Here is a 17370-nt window from a genome sequence, read left to right as displayed (position 1 = left end):
CACTTGCCTCCAGCAACCCCAGGTCCCTGTGACTCATAGTCTAAGTGGAAAGAGGATCAGATCAGGGAACATTTAAGCAAACTGGATACACCCATGTCCATGGGGCTTGATGTGATGCACCTATGAGTGCTGAGACAGGCTCAATAATCTTTGAAAGGTCATGGCTACCAGGGGAGGTTCCTGAGGACTGGAAGAAAGCACGTCACTCCTATATTCAAGAAGCAGGATCTGGGAAACTAGAGCTGTCAGCCTCATCTTAATCCCTGGGAAGGTGATGGACCATAGAAAGGACACGAAAATCATTGGGAGTAGTCGTCATGAATTTGCAAAGGGCAAATGATGCTTAACTAACCTGACAGCCTCCTCTGATGAAATGACTAGCTCAGTGGATGAGGGGAGAGCGGTGGTTGTTGTTTATCTTGCCTGTAGCAAGGCTTTTGACACTATCTCCCATAAAATGCTCATAGACAGACTGATGAGGTATAGGCTAGATAAGTGGACAGTAAGGTGGACGTGAACCTGGCTGAACTACTGGGATTAAAGTGTTGCCATCAGCGGCACAAAGTCCAGCCGAAAGCCGGGCACTAGTGGAGTATCCTAGGGGCCAACATTGGGGCCAATACTTTTTAACATCTTCATTCATGACCTGGACAATGGGACAGAGTGCACCAAAGCAAGTTTGCTGATGACGCAAAACTGGGGACAGTGGTTGTTTCACCAGATGTTTGTGCTGCCATTCAGAGGGACCTCAACAGGCTGGACAAACGGGCTGACAGGAACCTCATGAAGTTCAACAAAAGGAAGTTAAAATTCCTGCCCCTGGGGAGTAATAACCCCATGTACTAGCACAGGCTGGGGGCTGACCAGCTAGAAAGCAGCTTGTCAGAAAAAGCCCTGGGAACGCAGATCAACCATGAGCCTGTAATGTGCCCTTGTGGCAAAGGCCAATGACATCCTGAGCTGCACTGAGAAGAGTGTTACCAGGAGGGGGAGGGAGGTGATCCTTCCTCTCTATTCAGAAATGGTAAGACACATCTCGGTGTTGTGTCCAGTTCTGGGCTCCCCAGTACATGAGAGACATTGACATACTGGAGAGAGTCCAGTGAAGGACCACAAAGATGATTAAAAGATTGGAGCACCTGCCATACACAGAGAGGCTGGGAAAGCTGGGACTGTTCAGCCTGGAGAAAGGAAAGCTCAGGGGGACATTATCAACATGTGTAAAGCCCTGATGGGAGTCTATAAAGAAGATGCAGACAGACTCCTAAGTGGTGCCTGGTCACAGGAAAAGAGGCAATGAGCACAAATAAAAACCACATGAAATTCCAGTCGAACTTAAGAAAAAAGTTTTTATCCTATAAGAATGGTCAAACACTGGAACAGGCTACCCAGAGAGGTTGTGGAGTCTCCATTCTTGGATGTACTTGAACTCAACTGGACACCATCCTGGGCAGCCTGCTGTAGCTGATACTGCTGGAGCAGAAGGCTGGACCTGCTGGAGCAGCGGGACTACACCATCTCCAGAGGAGTCTGCCAGCCTCAGCCACTCAGTGATTCTGTGTGATTCTATTACCAGTTCGCTTGCAGCATGCTCAAACAGAGTATACAAAATCAGAATGATAATCAGAAAAACAGCTACAAGACAAAAACTAATTTCTAATAAAAATATCTATTAATATGCCTACTCAAATCAGCAAACTACTAAGCACTCTACAAGAGAGACACCTGCCTGTCACTGCAGCAGGATAAGGATGTCAAGTCCTAAGTAAAATGATACTCTCAAGTGAGCATGTAACAGAAGAAATAATCAAAAATTGCAAATTGGATGTAAGAAAGGTAACGAGTGGCATTTAAAATATATGTGCCTATATACACACCCATATATATGTATGTATATATGCATCTATATGTAAATGCACAGATATGTAGAAATATATACATCTGCATGTAAAATATATAAATTATATGTGGATGTGTACATGTACGCAAACAAGTAGGATACATGTATACAAATATATGCACATATTGATAAAATGTTTTGATATACTGTACACTCTAAACAAAAACAAACACTAAATTAAGAAAGCAGTCACAACCAGCAACAGTGATCAAAAAACAGTATTCTCTCCGCTAAGCATCAAAATTGAAAGACCTACTAGGTCTATTTTTTCCCCACCACCCCCACCCTCCCTACAAACAAACACACTATGATACACTGAGAGTATTTAACTCCATTTAACATTGAAGTCACCAGATATTACTGAGGAAAAAAAACACCTCTCTGTCTCTAATCTAACACCTCAAGACCAATACAATGGGAAACCAAGAAATTTACAGAAAGTGAGCTGCACACTTCAAGTCACAAGGAAGAGCCTGCTATGAAAAATAGTCAGGTTTTTCTCAAGTCAAAATAGAAGATCATAAATACATTATTTTGGCCACTAAAGTAAGATTACAATAACCTTAGCAGATTTTGCTTTAAACATTGCAAGGCTGACACTACATGAATACACTACAAACTGGACTGCAGCAAGACTCAAAAATTTGACAGCTTGTCCTGGCAGTAACAATATTTAAGATTCATACTGTTGTTTAGGCGTTGTTTAGGGCTCACGTGTGACAACAGTGTGAACTAAAGTTTCCTCCTATTCTTAGAGGATAATATTAAATAAAACCTTTATGTCCTGTACATACCAACAGTTTAAGAATAAACTATGGCTTCTCAGAGAGGCAAGTTCAATTAGTAGCTACCATCACTCCAGAAGCTATATAACTGTGCTGCGAATAGAGGTAATATTCAACACACCCACCACTTCAGGTGATGTCGTTGGCTTTGTTTCACCACCACAGTTTTGGCGAATACATTAGATTCTGAGTACCTCAGCTACCCCCGTTACCAGGGGAATATAAGAGGGTTTGGAGTAATTCAGGAAATCTCTAGACTCCATTATCTGTAGTTTAGAAATACAACACAGTGACAGGCACTATGAATTATGGCTTCTCAGGGGAATGGCATAGATACTATGAAATGGTTTACAGTACACAACGAAGAATAACCTAAAAATCCCACAGCAGCAAAATAAGGGCTGAGTAGAAATTCGACTGCTTCGTAAAATTTACAGCATGGAGGTAAACAGCAACAGCGGGGGGTGGGGGGGAAAGGGGGCGGCAGGGCAGGGGGAGGAAATTCTAATTCACTTCAGAATAGAACTTACTATACTCGCAAACAGTTTAATATTTTCTGGATACCTGTGACAGTAAGGCTCAAGTCTCAGAGAGTCAAGCAAATCTCTCCAGTTTAATGTTCAGAGTTCCACCAGAGCTCTGTGTCCATGAGACACAGACCACCAAGTGCTCAGCAGTAAAGAAAGTTCTAAATCTGGAAATTTAGCAGAATTTTAAAACAAAAAACACAGAGATGCATTGGAGCTAATCTTCAGAAACAAACAACAGATTTAACATTCTTCAAGAACATGAAAATAGAAAGGCTACCAAAGACTCTAAATAGATCCAGAAGTCTGTACTGAATGCAAACATGAAAACCATAACAAGGAAATGTATTTCACAGCTACTTCAGGAGTTTGGTATTAAACCCAGTGAGATCAAGAGTGCTTCGCAAAAATACAGCCAGCAAAGAAAGGTGGTGGCTTCTTGAAGACATCTGCTGTGCAGGATGGATCCTGTAAATACTGTGTGTTCACTACTCTTAGAAAATTTATCTTCCACACCTCAGAAGTATGTGACAGACTTTTACTGACACTGGGCGGGATTTTCAAAAACACCTGTTATTCTGTAGCACTGGAGTTGGACTGGAGTACTTAAAAATTTTGGTCCCCGCTAATTTGCTGAAAAAGACTGCCCCTTAAAGAAAACATTCTTACTGTCAACAGACATAGTTACTGTTAAACTGAAAAAAATTCTTTCTAACAAACTGACAGATACGCAGAACAGAACAAGAAGTTAAGATTGCACAAGAAACAGAGCACCAGACCAGTTTGCACATAGACCCTTAGAGATTTTCTTTTCCAATTGATTTTAGCATCTACTGTAAAAATTTCAGACAGTATCACCAAGGTGTCAGCTGAGAGAGTATTTTTCTGGATCTGCCTATACTGCATATGAAAGCAGACACCAAATGAAAGAAGCCAGTTTCCTTCCTTTCTCCCTCCAGAGCTTGTTTCTGATAACTAGGACTGTGCTCCTGGTCTGTTTTCAAGAAAAAGGAGGAAGGGGAAGGCAGGCAGGCAGGCAGCAGACAGGGAGAGAGAGACAGAGCCGTGGGGAGAACAAAGATATGTGCAAATCAGATTGTCTTTTTCAGCTCCAAAAGTTTGAAATTGATGATGGGAAACTGGAAATAGTAAGGGAGATGGGCTATTTTCCACACTATTTGACAAAAAGATTTCTGCCAGCATTAAATGAAAACTGAGCATTCAATGCGATACTTCCATAAGACTAAGTTTTAAACAAGGATAACTAAAAAAAAAATCATCAGTTAAAAAGAAAGGAACAACTAAATGCTTCAATGATGAAGTCAACACAGTTCTAAGATCTTGGCCTAGGAAGATGAGAAGATGTAAAGACTATATTCTCCTCAGATGTTTTCCTTTAATTCTGGAGTTGTTCCTTTCTTTAACTTAAGTAATAGTTTGGCTTTTGTCTACATAGATTTTCATTATTTTGAGTTTTTAAGAACCAACAGAAAAATAGTTTTATCTGTGTACCGACACCTTGAGAAAATAAGGAGAAATTTCAGTATTCTGCACTACAAAAAATACAGAATACTTGAAATTCTTAGTTTGTATTGCTAACTACTGAAACTGCTGCCTGAAACTGTGAATTTTGTATAATAAAAGCCATTTAGCATAAGCCGCCTTTTTTTCATAATAGAAATGTCAACAAGAAACTTGTAGCCAAAGACAGTTCATTAAGAAAGATTAACAAATATTGACTTACAATGATACTGATCAACCATATACATATATATAACCTGTCAAGTATAACACACATTCTAGTGATATGGAAAAATACTATCATTCACCGCAATACCAGTTAAGTATCTAGGAAGGTAAACACTTGAGCACACAGAAAAACATATATGATCAGTTTGTCAAATTCTTTTCCATAAATTTAGAAGGTCAGTTGTATGGAAAAACATACAGAAAAAGACTTCAAACACTTCAAAATAAGTATGTGGTCCATGTTTTTGTTACCTTAAGTTCAGACCTTGTGTTCAAAAAAGTACGTATTTTGATTACATATTTAAACAAGATGTCTGTGACAAATTCTAAGAGGTTGTTTTGCAGTGAATAGCAGAGAATATATTTTGAGAGATTTTAAGTTCAATGATTTGGACAACTCAGTCTGAAATATTCTAAACTGCAACCAACAAGCAGTAACTTTGCAAACCTTGATCACCTAACTTTAAAAATGCCTTCTTTCTGTCCCTAGTCCTCTCACACATATATATATTTCTGAGAATAATTTCGGAAGATAGTAAAGCCTATTAGTCCATTGATGAATTTCACAAATTCCAGTGATTGCCTCTTTCAATACTATTTCTCATTAAATTGCCTATTTTTATTGACTTTTGAAAACCCAACCATTATACCTTTTAAATCTGAAAATAACAAGACAACATTTTTCCTGTAAAGATTTCAACAAATACTAGGACAACAACTTGGGTCAGAGGCATCAAAAATCATATTTCTGTTTTCTTCACAAAAAGACTTAGATACTGAGTCCCTACAGTAAAATTATTTCTGCTTGGAAAGCAAAAAGGAGTGTCCATACCAATGATTTCTGCATCCCAACTGCAGCTCTTCAGGCATAACCACGGTTTGCGGGAATATTGAAGGGAATATTATTTGTCTAACACAGGAGTGCATGCCTCTGAAACTAAGAAGTGAAAAATGGACAATATCCTGACAATCCACTTAAAGTTCCCAATTGTCTTCTGCCATCAACTTCATTTTGAGGAATTTGGTAGTCCAGTCAATTCATATAATTCATTCCAGCCTTCATTTCTTTTCCATGACTCAAATAATGCAGCACTAATCTTACAAATTCAGTGTAAAGAAATGGTGTGTGAGACCTAAGATAAAGCTTAAATAACTGCACGTTAAACCTTTAAGCACAGGCCTATGTAGACTTTTGCCGACTCATCAGATTTGACTCTAATTAAAAAGTTAAAGTTAGGCTTAAAGTTTTTCCAAGTTTAGGGCATTTAGCCTCTCCAATTAAATGTTTATGTCACTAATCACACTGATATTTTGTAACTTTCAGTGGAAATTGGTAGTTCTCTGACCCAATGCTAATTACAGAAATGTAATTTTTAAAGTCCATCCCTACTCAAAAACTGATAATAATATACATGTCAAAATATATCAGAGGGAGTCTACATAAATTGTCATCTACTTGTAGACTTCCAAAAGATTTACGTCTTGCAGAACAGAATGGTATGAAAATACACTGTTGCACAAAAATACCTCTGAAGTTACTGCTTTGTAAGTAGAACAACAGTCTTTTTGAGAAGATTCAGACTTAAATGTAATGAAATAATTAAATACTTACTTAGCTCTGATCACATCACAGTCCTTTTGGGAGAGTTCTTCCTGTTTCTTAGCTACCTGAGATGACAAGTTACTGCATATATTGCGCAACTCTTTCATTTGTTCTCTTGCCTCTGCTAAATCAGTTTCCAAATTCTGTAAAGAAAGCATTTGAAATGTATTAAAGATAACGTATAAGAAAGAGTTAAAATCTATTATGCGTATTATCTATGTATATAGACATATGGATGTGCACACTATTACATGCATATATTTATTGTCATCTAAGCAAATATAAATAGGTATATGTGCATGTATGCGTGTATGAAAAATGTGAAATACCAGAAAAACAGGTATATTTCAAATTTTACATGGCCTATTCTTTACTGTAGGTATTTTTCCTTAATTCATTTGTTTGCTGCTTTGGAAGGAGAATCCTGAATCAAATCTTTGCAAAGCAATAGTCCACTATTTAACTACTGAACTGATTAAACTGATTAAGCCTTGTTTTCTGTGTAGAAATCAATCAGAAAAAAACTACTCCTAACAAAAAACAGCTATACATTCATTGTTTTAAGTTCTCCAAAAATTGCACAATATTGCACACATGAACTAAGAATCACGGATACAGATTCACTGACTCTGCTTGTTAAATCTGCTCTGATTTTTGCACTTCTAATTCAGTGCAAGGAATAGTTTCTTCAGGAAAAGAACTAGCGTGCAAGAAAACTTCTGGAAATGCTCATTGAAAACAACGTAAACAAACAACAGTTTGCCTTTTACAGTAAGCCTTACTGTAGAAGTTAGTCAGCAAAGTCTGAAGGTATATCTGGGAAATACAGCAGCAAGGCAGCTTACTCAAGCAAGACTTCAATTTCTACATAGTGACATTACAAGCATTCTCTGGAAGTTTAGCAGCTTAGAAGAGTACTTTAGTCCTTAAGAAGCTTTGTATGACTATTCTGCCAGGGAGTTTTGAGGCAAGAATGGAAATGGAAACACTACAGCAATACCAAGAGCAGTTTCAGAAGGTGGCAACAGCCTTAGACGTTCTTTGGTATTACGCTATTCACAGACATAATCACTTGTTCTCAGTAAGGCAAATATTCCAGGATTCATCAATAATTTAAAATAAATACCTCCTAGTGGATAGCATCCCTAATCCACTGCCAACTGTATATCAGTTTATGTTCCATTTACATACAGACATAGTTAAAGAAATAAAGACATGCACATTTTTCCCTTTCAGCAAAGATGCCTCCAGTATTGAAGGTATCAAAACATTTTTATAAGTGAAAAGCAAATAATTAATTGTATCTCTTTAAAATAGCATAAAAATGTCATATGTATTTGGATGTATCAGAAGTGTACTACAATCAAATTCCTTGAATTTAGACAGGAATTATCATGTCTTGTTAATAACAGTAACATTAATGTGAGGAAATAGCAAAATTCATGAGTGAATGAGGTAGGAAAACTATTTGTTTCATGGTAAATCTCAGGCTATATACCTGGTTTACCCGACTAATGAGTCATCATTCAGTCTCAAAGGCTGGGTAGTAAAAATTTTTTTTTCTCAGATAACAAAAGATTTCAGAATGATAGGAAACAGTTCATTCTACCAACACATGAAAATGTTGAAGTGTAACAAAGTATTTATAACTTACAGCCAAATGATCTTAGGGTTCTCCTCAGTGGCATCTTACCAATGCTTAAGTTCACATCATCCATTGCAGGGTACAATACAAAGAATAGGTAACAAATGATTTTGTGATAAATACAAATTTAGAAGTTATACAATGGCAGAATTTAAAAACAAAAAAAAAGTATCTTTCAGTACTTTACCCCATTTGTGACATATGTGACTGCAGATTTTTATTTCAACTAACATTAATCAGTTCAACCTTTTGAACTGATTTTGAAACCTTGACTTTTTTTGGAAATCAGAAGCATTACTGAAAGGGCAAAACATGAAAAAAGGGGCAAGGGACTGGTTATACAAATAGATGATATACTGAAATATCATATATTGAGGTATTCAGTACAGCTTTTGTACAAAATTCAGAAATCTAAGATTATTAAATAACCTGTAATCTTTCACACTCGATTTCTGCTATCTCCATTTTTTTAGAATCATGTGGAATTCATTATATTGCCTTTTAGTTGATACAGTAGCTGAGAAGGTAGTTCCATTGCATAAACATGCAGACTGAATGTTTGCTAAACGTAAGTTCTCCTAAACCTGATTTTCAGATTAAAGCCAATACAGACTGTTTAGAATTAAGTCTTTTAAAGTGTATTAACACAAAGTAACTGCTATTTAAAATACATTAAGTCAAAACATCCAATAATTCAGTTATATGAGGAAGAAAATGCCTCTTTATAAAACACAAAAGATATGATACTTCTTTATAACAGTACTGAAAGTGAAGCACAAAAAAATAAGTCTAGTCATTATTTCTAGCCATGAAAAGTGGTGATCCTAACTAAAATGAAATTAATATAAATAGCAGAATAATTTAAGGTAAAACCTTACAGGAATATTTTGATCACTTCAAGCCCCAGAACTATAAACTCAGAAAAATCAAGAGAAAAGGTGAATTTAAAAGAACTTCAAACATAAAAAGCATAACACACAGACAAGGTATGAGGCAGCATAGTTGTGCGTAGATTATGGACTCACTATGAATTAACACTAAGATTTTGTTATTTGTAGCTTCAAACCCTTAGAAAGGCACTTTCAAATACAGTAGCTATGTTTTCATGTTTTTTCTTGTTATGTATTATGACAGAACTGAGACCATTTTTTCAAGGTCCCATCTCAATAAAACTCTCATTTTTTAGTGGAACTAAAGTCCCAGGCTCCTCTTGACAGAGATGGCTGTTTCTCAGAGTGTTTCATTTTAAAAGAGAACACCTCTCCCTGTTTCTTTAAAAGCTCCCACCTTCAAACTTCATGAAATTTAAAAAGTACTTTGCCAACTATGGAGGAAAAAAAAACAAAAAAACCCCAAACCAGTAAGCAATTCCACTATCTTTTAGGTCACCTCCCACTTAAAATCTGCCAGTCTGACCTTTTCTGTGTCTACATACAAAGCCTTTTGTGACTGAGTTTGGGAAAACACACGTTCTTATTTTTAAACAATAACTTAAGTAACCTGAACCCAAAGAACAACAAAATAACTCCAACACTTAATTAATTCTTAAATATGGAGACACATCCATGCATAAGGTGGCTGATTGACAGCTTTTCCACTTGTGCCCTTTTGGGAGACACATAAAGCTGATATAAGCCCTGGGAAGCACAGAAGAGTAATTTTCAATAACTACTTTAAGGCAGAAAGCAAAGCCCTATGTTAATTTTTTGTACACTGTACATTATTTATATGAAGGTATATATAGGAAAGACAAACAATAGAACACAATTGGCACTCTTTTAACCACTTTATGAGGTCTCTTCCTGTTAATCTGCCTCACTCAGATTTCGGCTAATATGACAATTCTTTAAAGAAATATTCCTTAAATGGACAAACAAGCCATATAAGCTTTTTCTCTCAATTTGAAAAAGTTGAATTTTATACCCCAATTCACCTTATGGTAGGTCTGGAAACAATCAGTCTTTGAAAGTGACAAGTGACACTTTTCTGCACAGAATAGTGTTTAAAGACTGAAAAAAAATAAATGAGCTAGTAACGCTTAGTTCAGCCTCTGAATAGGAGGCCACTTTTCCAAAAGAAGAATCTGTTGCTTAGACCAGGCATTTCTATCATCTAATACACACTCCCAAAAACAATGTTGGGTTAGCTTACATTGATAAGGTTTCATTTTATTCTTCCACCGATATAGGAGACTAATATGAATAGTGACTGTATACAACATCATCTACAATATTTATTAAATATGGTGTTTATTACTGAAAAACATGTACAAAAAGAGATGCTGGTTCAACTCCCAAACTCCAGGCTGAGAAGCAGAACTGACTTTCAGAAGGGGATATAATTTCTGAATTCAAATTATTTTTACAATCACTTGAGAACAATACAATTCCATTATTGAATTTGCTCATAAATTACTTAGTAAAAGCATTTCAGGGACATGTTATATTGGGGTGTATATTTTAGAATATCATCTGCAGCCCAATATCGTGTAGTGTGATAATGTCATATTTGGCTTCTGTGGATAAAGAAATTATTATTCTTTATTATTTATAAGCATCTTGCTAAGAGCCAATCTGGCATCACTATTGATTCTTGAGTGTCGAGTAATAGAAACAGGGAATATCAGGAACAGATGGAGAAATTAATTCAAACAAACTTAAATTTTCAAGCAAATATTTACAGGAAGAGTGTATGTAAAAACAGTAATGAACTACAAAAATCACTTTGTTTTTACAAACTAACTCTTTTACAAAATATTGATGAAAAACAATGAGACAACATATTACTACTTCCTAGAGGTCAAATATAACATTTCCCTCTTGCAGATAGTATTTTTAATATGCTTCTCAATCCTTGCAATAGTCTCATGAGATAATCAACTTCACCTAACTCTGTCCACTAGCAAAGGTATAGTCACTTGTCTAACATCACAGAAGCGGAGCGGCTGTGAGGGAGGGAAGACAGAAGCTGGGTCATCAGACCCATGGACGCATGCAGGCTGGATGCATGCAGGCTGGCAGGGACATGGGGAGGAGTCCAGTCCTAAAGTAAGTTCAGCCAGCAGGTCCAACTGGGCTGCTCAGGGTTTTACAAAGTCAAGGGTTGAAATGATGGAGTTAGCCCAACCTCCATGGGCCCCAGCCCCACTCCAGGGCTGTTCTCCTGGGGAAAAAGCTTCTCCTTACCTCCAGCCTCAGCTTTTCCTGTTTCAGTTTGTGCTGCCTCTCACCCTCCCACCACACAAAGCTGTGAAGAGCCCAGCTGCATCTCCTCCATCCCCTCCTGTTGGTGCTGGAGATGCTGTTGGATGGCCCCAACCCCAGAGCCACCCCTTCTCCTGGCTGAACCAGCCCGTCCCACAGCCTCTCCTCACAAGGCAAGGTGTCCAGCCCCACCGTCTCACCTCCAGCCAGTTTACTGATGTCTTTCTTGAACTGCACCGAAAAATTGGTGCAGTATCTAGAGTACTGAGCAGAGGGGGCAGGTTCCTCCCCTGGCTTTCAGAGGCATGCCCTGCTCATGACTCTCTAGGCGCTGCTGGCTGTCGTTCCTGCCTGAGTGCACGGGGCTGGCCCCACTACAGCTTGCTGCCCACCAGTGCCCAAGGCTGTCCCCCAGAGCTGATCCCCAGCCCCTGTATGGCTGCAGGGCTCTGCCCACCCAGGGCAAGACTCATCATTTGTCCTGGTCAAGGTCCCCCTGGATGGCAGCAGAGCCCTCAAGCACATGCACTTCCCCCCAGTTTGGTGTCATCTGTAAACCTGACGAGCATGCTCGCTGTCCCCTCTTCCATGTCACTGATGAAGATTTTAAAGACAGGTCCAGGACAGACCCTGCAGTACACCATGTATTACCAGCCTACAGACAGCGTACAATGCATTAACCACGGCCTTCTGAACCCAAACATCTACATACTTTTTTAAACATGTTGCTGTCCACCTATCCAGCTGCGACATCCTAACTTGAGTACAAGAATACAGCAAGACAGTTCAAAAATCTTGCTAAAGTTAAGGTCAACCACATCCAAACTCTCCTCTTGTCCACAGGCACAATCATTTCACCACAAAAGACAATCAGGTTGCTCAGTAATGATTCACCCTTGGTAAATCCATGATTGTTTCTAGTCACTTTCTCAATTATGGGCCCGGAAATTACTTCCAAGATGACTTTCTTTGTGATTTTCCCAGGGACTGAAGTGAGGCCAACCAACTTTTGTTCTTGGATTATCCTTTTCATCAGGGACCTCCCCTGATCTCTATACTACTTCTGAAAGATGATGGGCAGCAGCCTGACAATGACATCAGCCAACTCTCTCAGCACCTTTGGATGCAGTCCAGCTGGTCCAATGGATGTGTACTAGTCAAGTTCTCTCAGGTATCTCTCAACTCATCCACTCTTAGTACTTCTTGAACCCTGCCTCTAGGCACAAATGCTTGGGGCAATCTTGTTGGAGAAGACTGAGACAAAGATGACACTGTATCTTTTCTATTACCTGCTGTCACTAATTCATCCTTCTGTTTTTCAGCAACAGGTCCCTGGTTCCTTTGTTCAGCCTTTTACTAATAAAGTAGTGCAAGAAACTCTTGTTATACCTGTCATCACTTGCAAGTGTCAACTGTAGGTAGGTTACCACCATCCTTGAGGAGTGCCCAGAGAATGTTTCTGAACTTCTCCTTTGCAGCTTTCACTGTTTCCACTTTCTGAATACTGCTTTCCACTCCCGTCCTACACTGGAGTTTGGTCTCCTGATACATCCGCTTATTTTCCTGAGTATCAGGGTGGACCATACTTGAGCTTAGAAGAAGCTGTCTTTAAAGACTTGGTAATTTTCCTGAGCTTTTTCACCCTTCAGTGCTGCTTCTCATGGGATTCCACCTACCAATACCCTGAACAAGCTGAAGACTCTCCTCCTTAATTCCAGGTCTGTACTGTGCTTCTCTCCTTCCTTCATCTTCTCAGGATCTTGGTCTTCACAATTTCAATGTCACTATAGCCAAGGCTGCCATTGGTTATTATGTCCTTCATCAGTTCTTCCTTGTTTGTGAACAGCAGATCCAGCTGTGTGTCATTCCTGGTTGGGTCAGCGAATACCCATCTCAGGTTAGCTCTGTCACGCTCACTTTGACCTGCTTGTGACTCCACTCAGAAACACCAACACTATTTATTCCCATCCCTGGAATCACATGGCTGTGATGCACCTTTCTCTCTTGAGCATGCCTTATCAGTCAGGAAGACAGATATACTAAAAATTACTCTGATTGTTTTCATTGAAGGTGTGGGTAACAATCATTTTCAATAGTTTATCCAATATTACAAGCACTACATTTGATAACTTGAAAATTATTATATCAGTTTAGTACACGCTAGATTTTCTCTCCTGAGTGTCAACAAACCATTCGTTGTGCTGGGAATCCTACAATCCTTTCATCATAACCACTCCAAAGGCCTCAATTTGCAAGAACTTTACTTCCACGTTAACAGATCTGAATGAAGCTCTTTAAAAAAGGTTTCCATCAACACAACAACCAGAATTGTCACCAAAACCACTGAATTGCTAGTGGAGAAAAAAGAAGTTTCTGGGCAAGATGTTCATTAGACAGTTACTATATTGAATATACCTGAAGGTCATGTACTTTGATAGTGTAAAAGAGCACAGCGTTGTAAGTGTTCATTAGCCTTGTAAATAAAAAGAATCCACTAAGCAGGTGTGTATATAAGCAGCGATCAAACACTTTGATACTATGTTTGTGGCTTATTTCTTGCTAGAATTTAAAAAGAACCTGACAATTTTCACCAGCTAACAAGACAAAGTATCATTTAAATAAAAGATACAATAATCTGTACAATTTATTCAATTATTTCCTTTTTCATTTTATCATAAACAGTGAAAATAACTTTTTAGTATATTATATGCAACAAAAAGGCCTCTCAGAGTGGAGCCCTCTAGAGGCTAGGACACAATTTATTCGTAACTGCAGTTCAAGTTTTAAACTGTTCTTCCAAAACAACAAATATCAAGTCTACTGCAATCAAATTAAAGGTAAGTACACTATACATTGAGAAAAAATTGTGAATGATAACACTTTTAAGCTTTTATTATTTCACATACATATATATTTCATCTTAAAATACAGTATCTTTTATTTTTTAATGATTACATTTTAAAATGACTATTTGAAGTCAGATTCCTGCTTTGCAACATCAATTTTTAAAAAGCTGTGGGTCTTAAGTGAAGGAATGTAAATGAATTCAAGTCCCCACTGGTGGATTTGAATATATAACTTGTTATTTAAAGAAAATAACTTGTAGTGCAAATGTCTGGAGAAGTTAATTCTGAAATACCATACAGGAGTCCATTCCACTTCGTACCTTTATTCTGGCATCATTTCCAGATTTTTCTGTTTTCCATTGCGCCTCCTGCTTCCTCAGTTTCTCCAGGTCATTTAGCAGGTCAGCACAGCATGTATTTAATCCCTTATTTTCCTCCTCCAGGCTTTTTATAACCAGTCTGTTTTGCTCTTCCTTCTTCTGTGCACATTCCTCAGTGTCCTGTAGAACAGTACCACAAGGGCCGATAAACAAAAAAAGTGAGAACTAATCAGCAAATATAAACTGTGCAGTTTTACCCTCACAGCAGCTTCTTCTATATTTGATAGCCAAGGTCACCTGTGTACTTTTATTGGCCTCTTTCATGCAGGTGGAAGGGTCATATTTTTTAGCTGGATGACAGCTTTGATGAGTACACATTTGCAAAGAGCCCATTAATTGATCAAGCTGCCTTTGATGCTGTCCCCAGCTATTTTTGAGACCCACACAGACATATCCTCCCAGACCTCGGCTTTATCAATTAATAATGCCAGTCCCATCAGAATCTAATTACAAGAAGCCACATCTTCACACTCCTACTTTCTTTGCTCCATTTCCATCATTAACTATTTATCTGAAAGTTATAAAGCTTGGATTCTTGGCTTTAAAGCATCTTCCTCAGAGTTGGTATGTAAGAAAACGGTAAGGTATAGCAAGGCCTAAGGCAATTTTTTCTCCCAGCTTGTCACTTTCTGTGCCACAAAGGCTGACATTGCTTAAAGAAACTACTTCAAAGCTACAGTCTTATGAAACTATGTACAAGTCAATATACCTTAAGTTCTTGGCTTTTATCTTTAAATTTCTGGTTCAAGTTACTGAATTCATTCTTCAAACGGGCATTTTCCTCATCCACAGCAATTTTGCTCTGTATTAAGTTGTTTATGTCCTGCTGCTGTCCTGTGAGTCTCTATTTAAAAAAAAAAATTAATCTGTTAATAGACAAAAAGCAATTGTAAAAGAACATGCATGCACTGGATTTTAGATCTGTGCATTTTAGACCTATGAAATGTGACAATCTGGTATATGTAGTTTTATAGCATTATTTTCATTTCTTTAGTACTTTAATCATACTCAAAACTGCATGACTATACAACACAGTAATGTAAACGAGGAACTAAATATCTGCTGTTACTAAACAAAAGAGCCCATAAATGCAGAACTGAATGGAAATTATTCAGTCAAGCTTGGACAAAGACAGTCATTTGCAGAAGTTATATTTGTGGTTACAGATTAAGAACACATTAGAATACTGCTTCACTTGCTCTTTAACCATACCAAAAATCAAGCCAAAAAGTAGAGTTCCAAATTCTTCAGAATTTGTGAAGGTAATGAGAACTGTTAAGTAAGGCAACTGAAAAGATTGTCAGAAATAATTTCTTTACGAATTATTATTTAAACCACAAGTGAGCTAGTGTGACAGTAAGGCATGTGAAAAATATATTTGAAGATGTGCAGTGAAATTAATTTATGTATTAAGCAAATGTCTTACTCATTAAAAATATACATGACTATTTCTTTGTGGATTCTATCTTTCCCTCCTTGTTTCATTTTTTTACTTTTTAACAGAGACCTTTGTTGTAACTTTTCCCAAATTACTTCCACCATCTCCAAATCTTTTCTATACATTGTTCCTCAGTATTTAGTAAATTTATTTTATCCCTTTGACCACTACTTCTATCCACAGACTGTTACAAATATGGTAACATTTCTTACCAAATGAAAAAAAACCCAAAAAACCGTAACACACCACATAGCAGAAAATACGTCCAAGCAAGAACAAACCCTGCAATCAGTTCAGCATATGAGAAAGGTAACGTAATCCAGCTAACTTGTGTAGCAAATATTGAAAACAAACAAGCATGAACAGACAATGTTTAGTATATAGTGTAGGGAAGCATGAAGGGTATTTCTTTTCTGCCCTAAAAATTTCACTTTATCAAGAAAAAAAATTATCATCTTTGTTGTATCTCATACTTGATAGCAGCCAAATTCAAGGAATATATAAAATTATGTACTTTCTAACAGTGGTCTTTAAAAACATGGAAAAGGAAGTGAATGTGAATTGAAGAGAATGGAAAAAAGAGAACAAAAATTAAGAGAAAAGTGAAAGAAAATACAGAAAACTCATATTCTCCTATCTTGGATTTTTGCCTCAGATGTCATTAATTCCAACCAACCAAGCAGACTAAAAAAAAACCCCACAGAACTAGCTTGCATTTAAAACAGTGTTTAATTGCTAATTTAATCTTGAACCTATAGTTTACTTGTTTATTTTTTATAATATAACTAACTCCCCTACAGAGACTCGTTCTACAGCACTGGCACTTTGAACAGACTCCAGTCAAAGTTTGCCTAAGATTTTAGATTCATAATCATTCTTCCATTTCCTCCAAAAAAACCCTAAACCTGAATTTCAGATTCAGAAATTTATATGTAATTATTCTCAGAGACATAACCCAGTGCATAAACCTCCTCAGCCTATTTTGTTATCAGCAGATGTTAAGGAAAGAGTAATGAAATTAAGAAACCTCCTCTTAACTAAAGACTCCCCTCTTTCATATTTTGAACCTATCAGACACCAGGCTCAATTTTCACTATTCAAAAAGCAAAATATTTGCTCTTCAGATATCTTATGACAGTTACAGGAACAAATTGTTGCTGGCAGAGATGATTTAGTTGCATCTTTAAAAAGGTATAAATCCACATTACCAAGGGAAGAATCAGTTATTTTGTTTGCCTCCCTCCCACTCCCCAGGTCCACATAAAATTTGAGTAAGCAGCTCCTTTGAGTCTTC

At 37.5% G+C, this 17370-nt stretch overlaps 1 protein-coding gene across 1 annotated transcript in view; it reads right to left on the bottom strand.

Annotated features, from left to right (window-relative positions):
- The window catches only part of CNTLN (centlein), a 204938-nt gene that overhangs the window by 138072 nt on the left and 49496 nt on the right, over positions 1-17370 (bottom strand). Inside the window, 3 exon segments of the mRNA XM_059834003.1 lie at positions 6574-6707; positions 14579-14758; positions 15348-15482. Coding sequence (XP_059689986.1) covers positions 6574-6707; positions 14579-14758; positions 15348-15482 — 449 coding nt within the window.

This window comes from Gavia stellata, chromosome Z (assembly GCF_030936135.1).
Source record: "Gavia stellata isolate bGavSte3 chromosome Z, bGavSte3.hap2, whole genome shotgun sequence".
Classification (NCBI taxonomy): Eukaryota; Metazoa; Chordata; class Aves; order Gaviiformes; family Gaviidae; genus Gavia; species Gavia stellata.
This window is presented reverse-complemented; position numbering and strand designations above follow the sequence as displayed.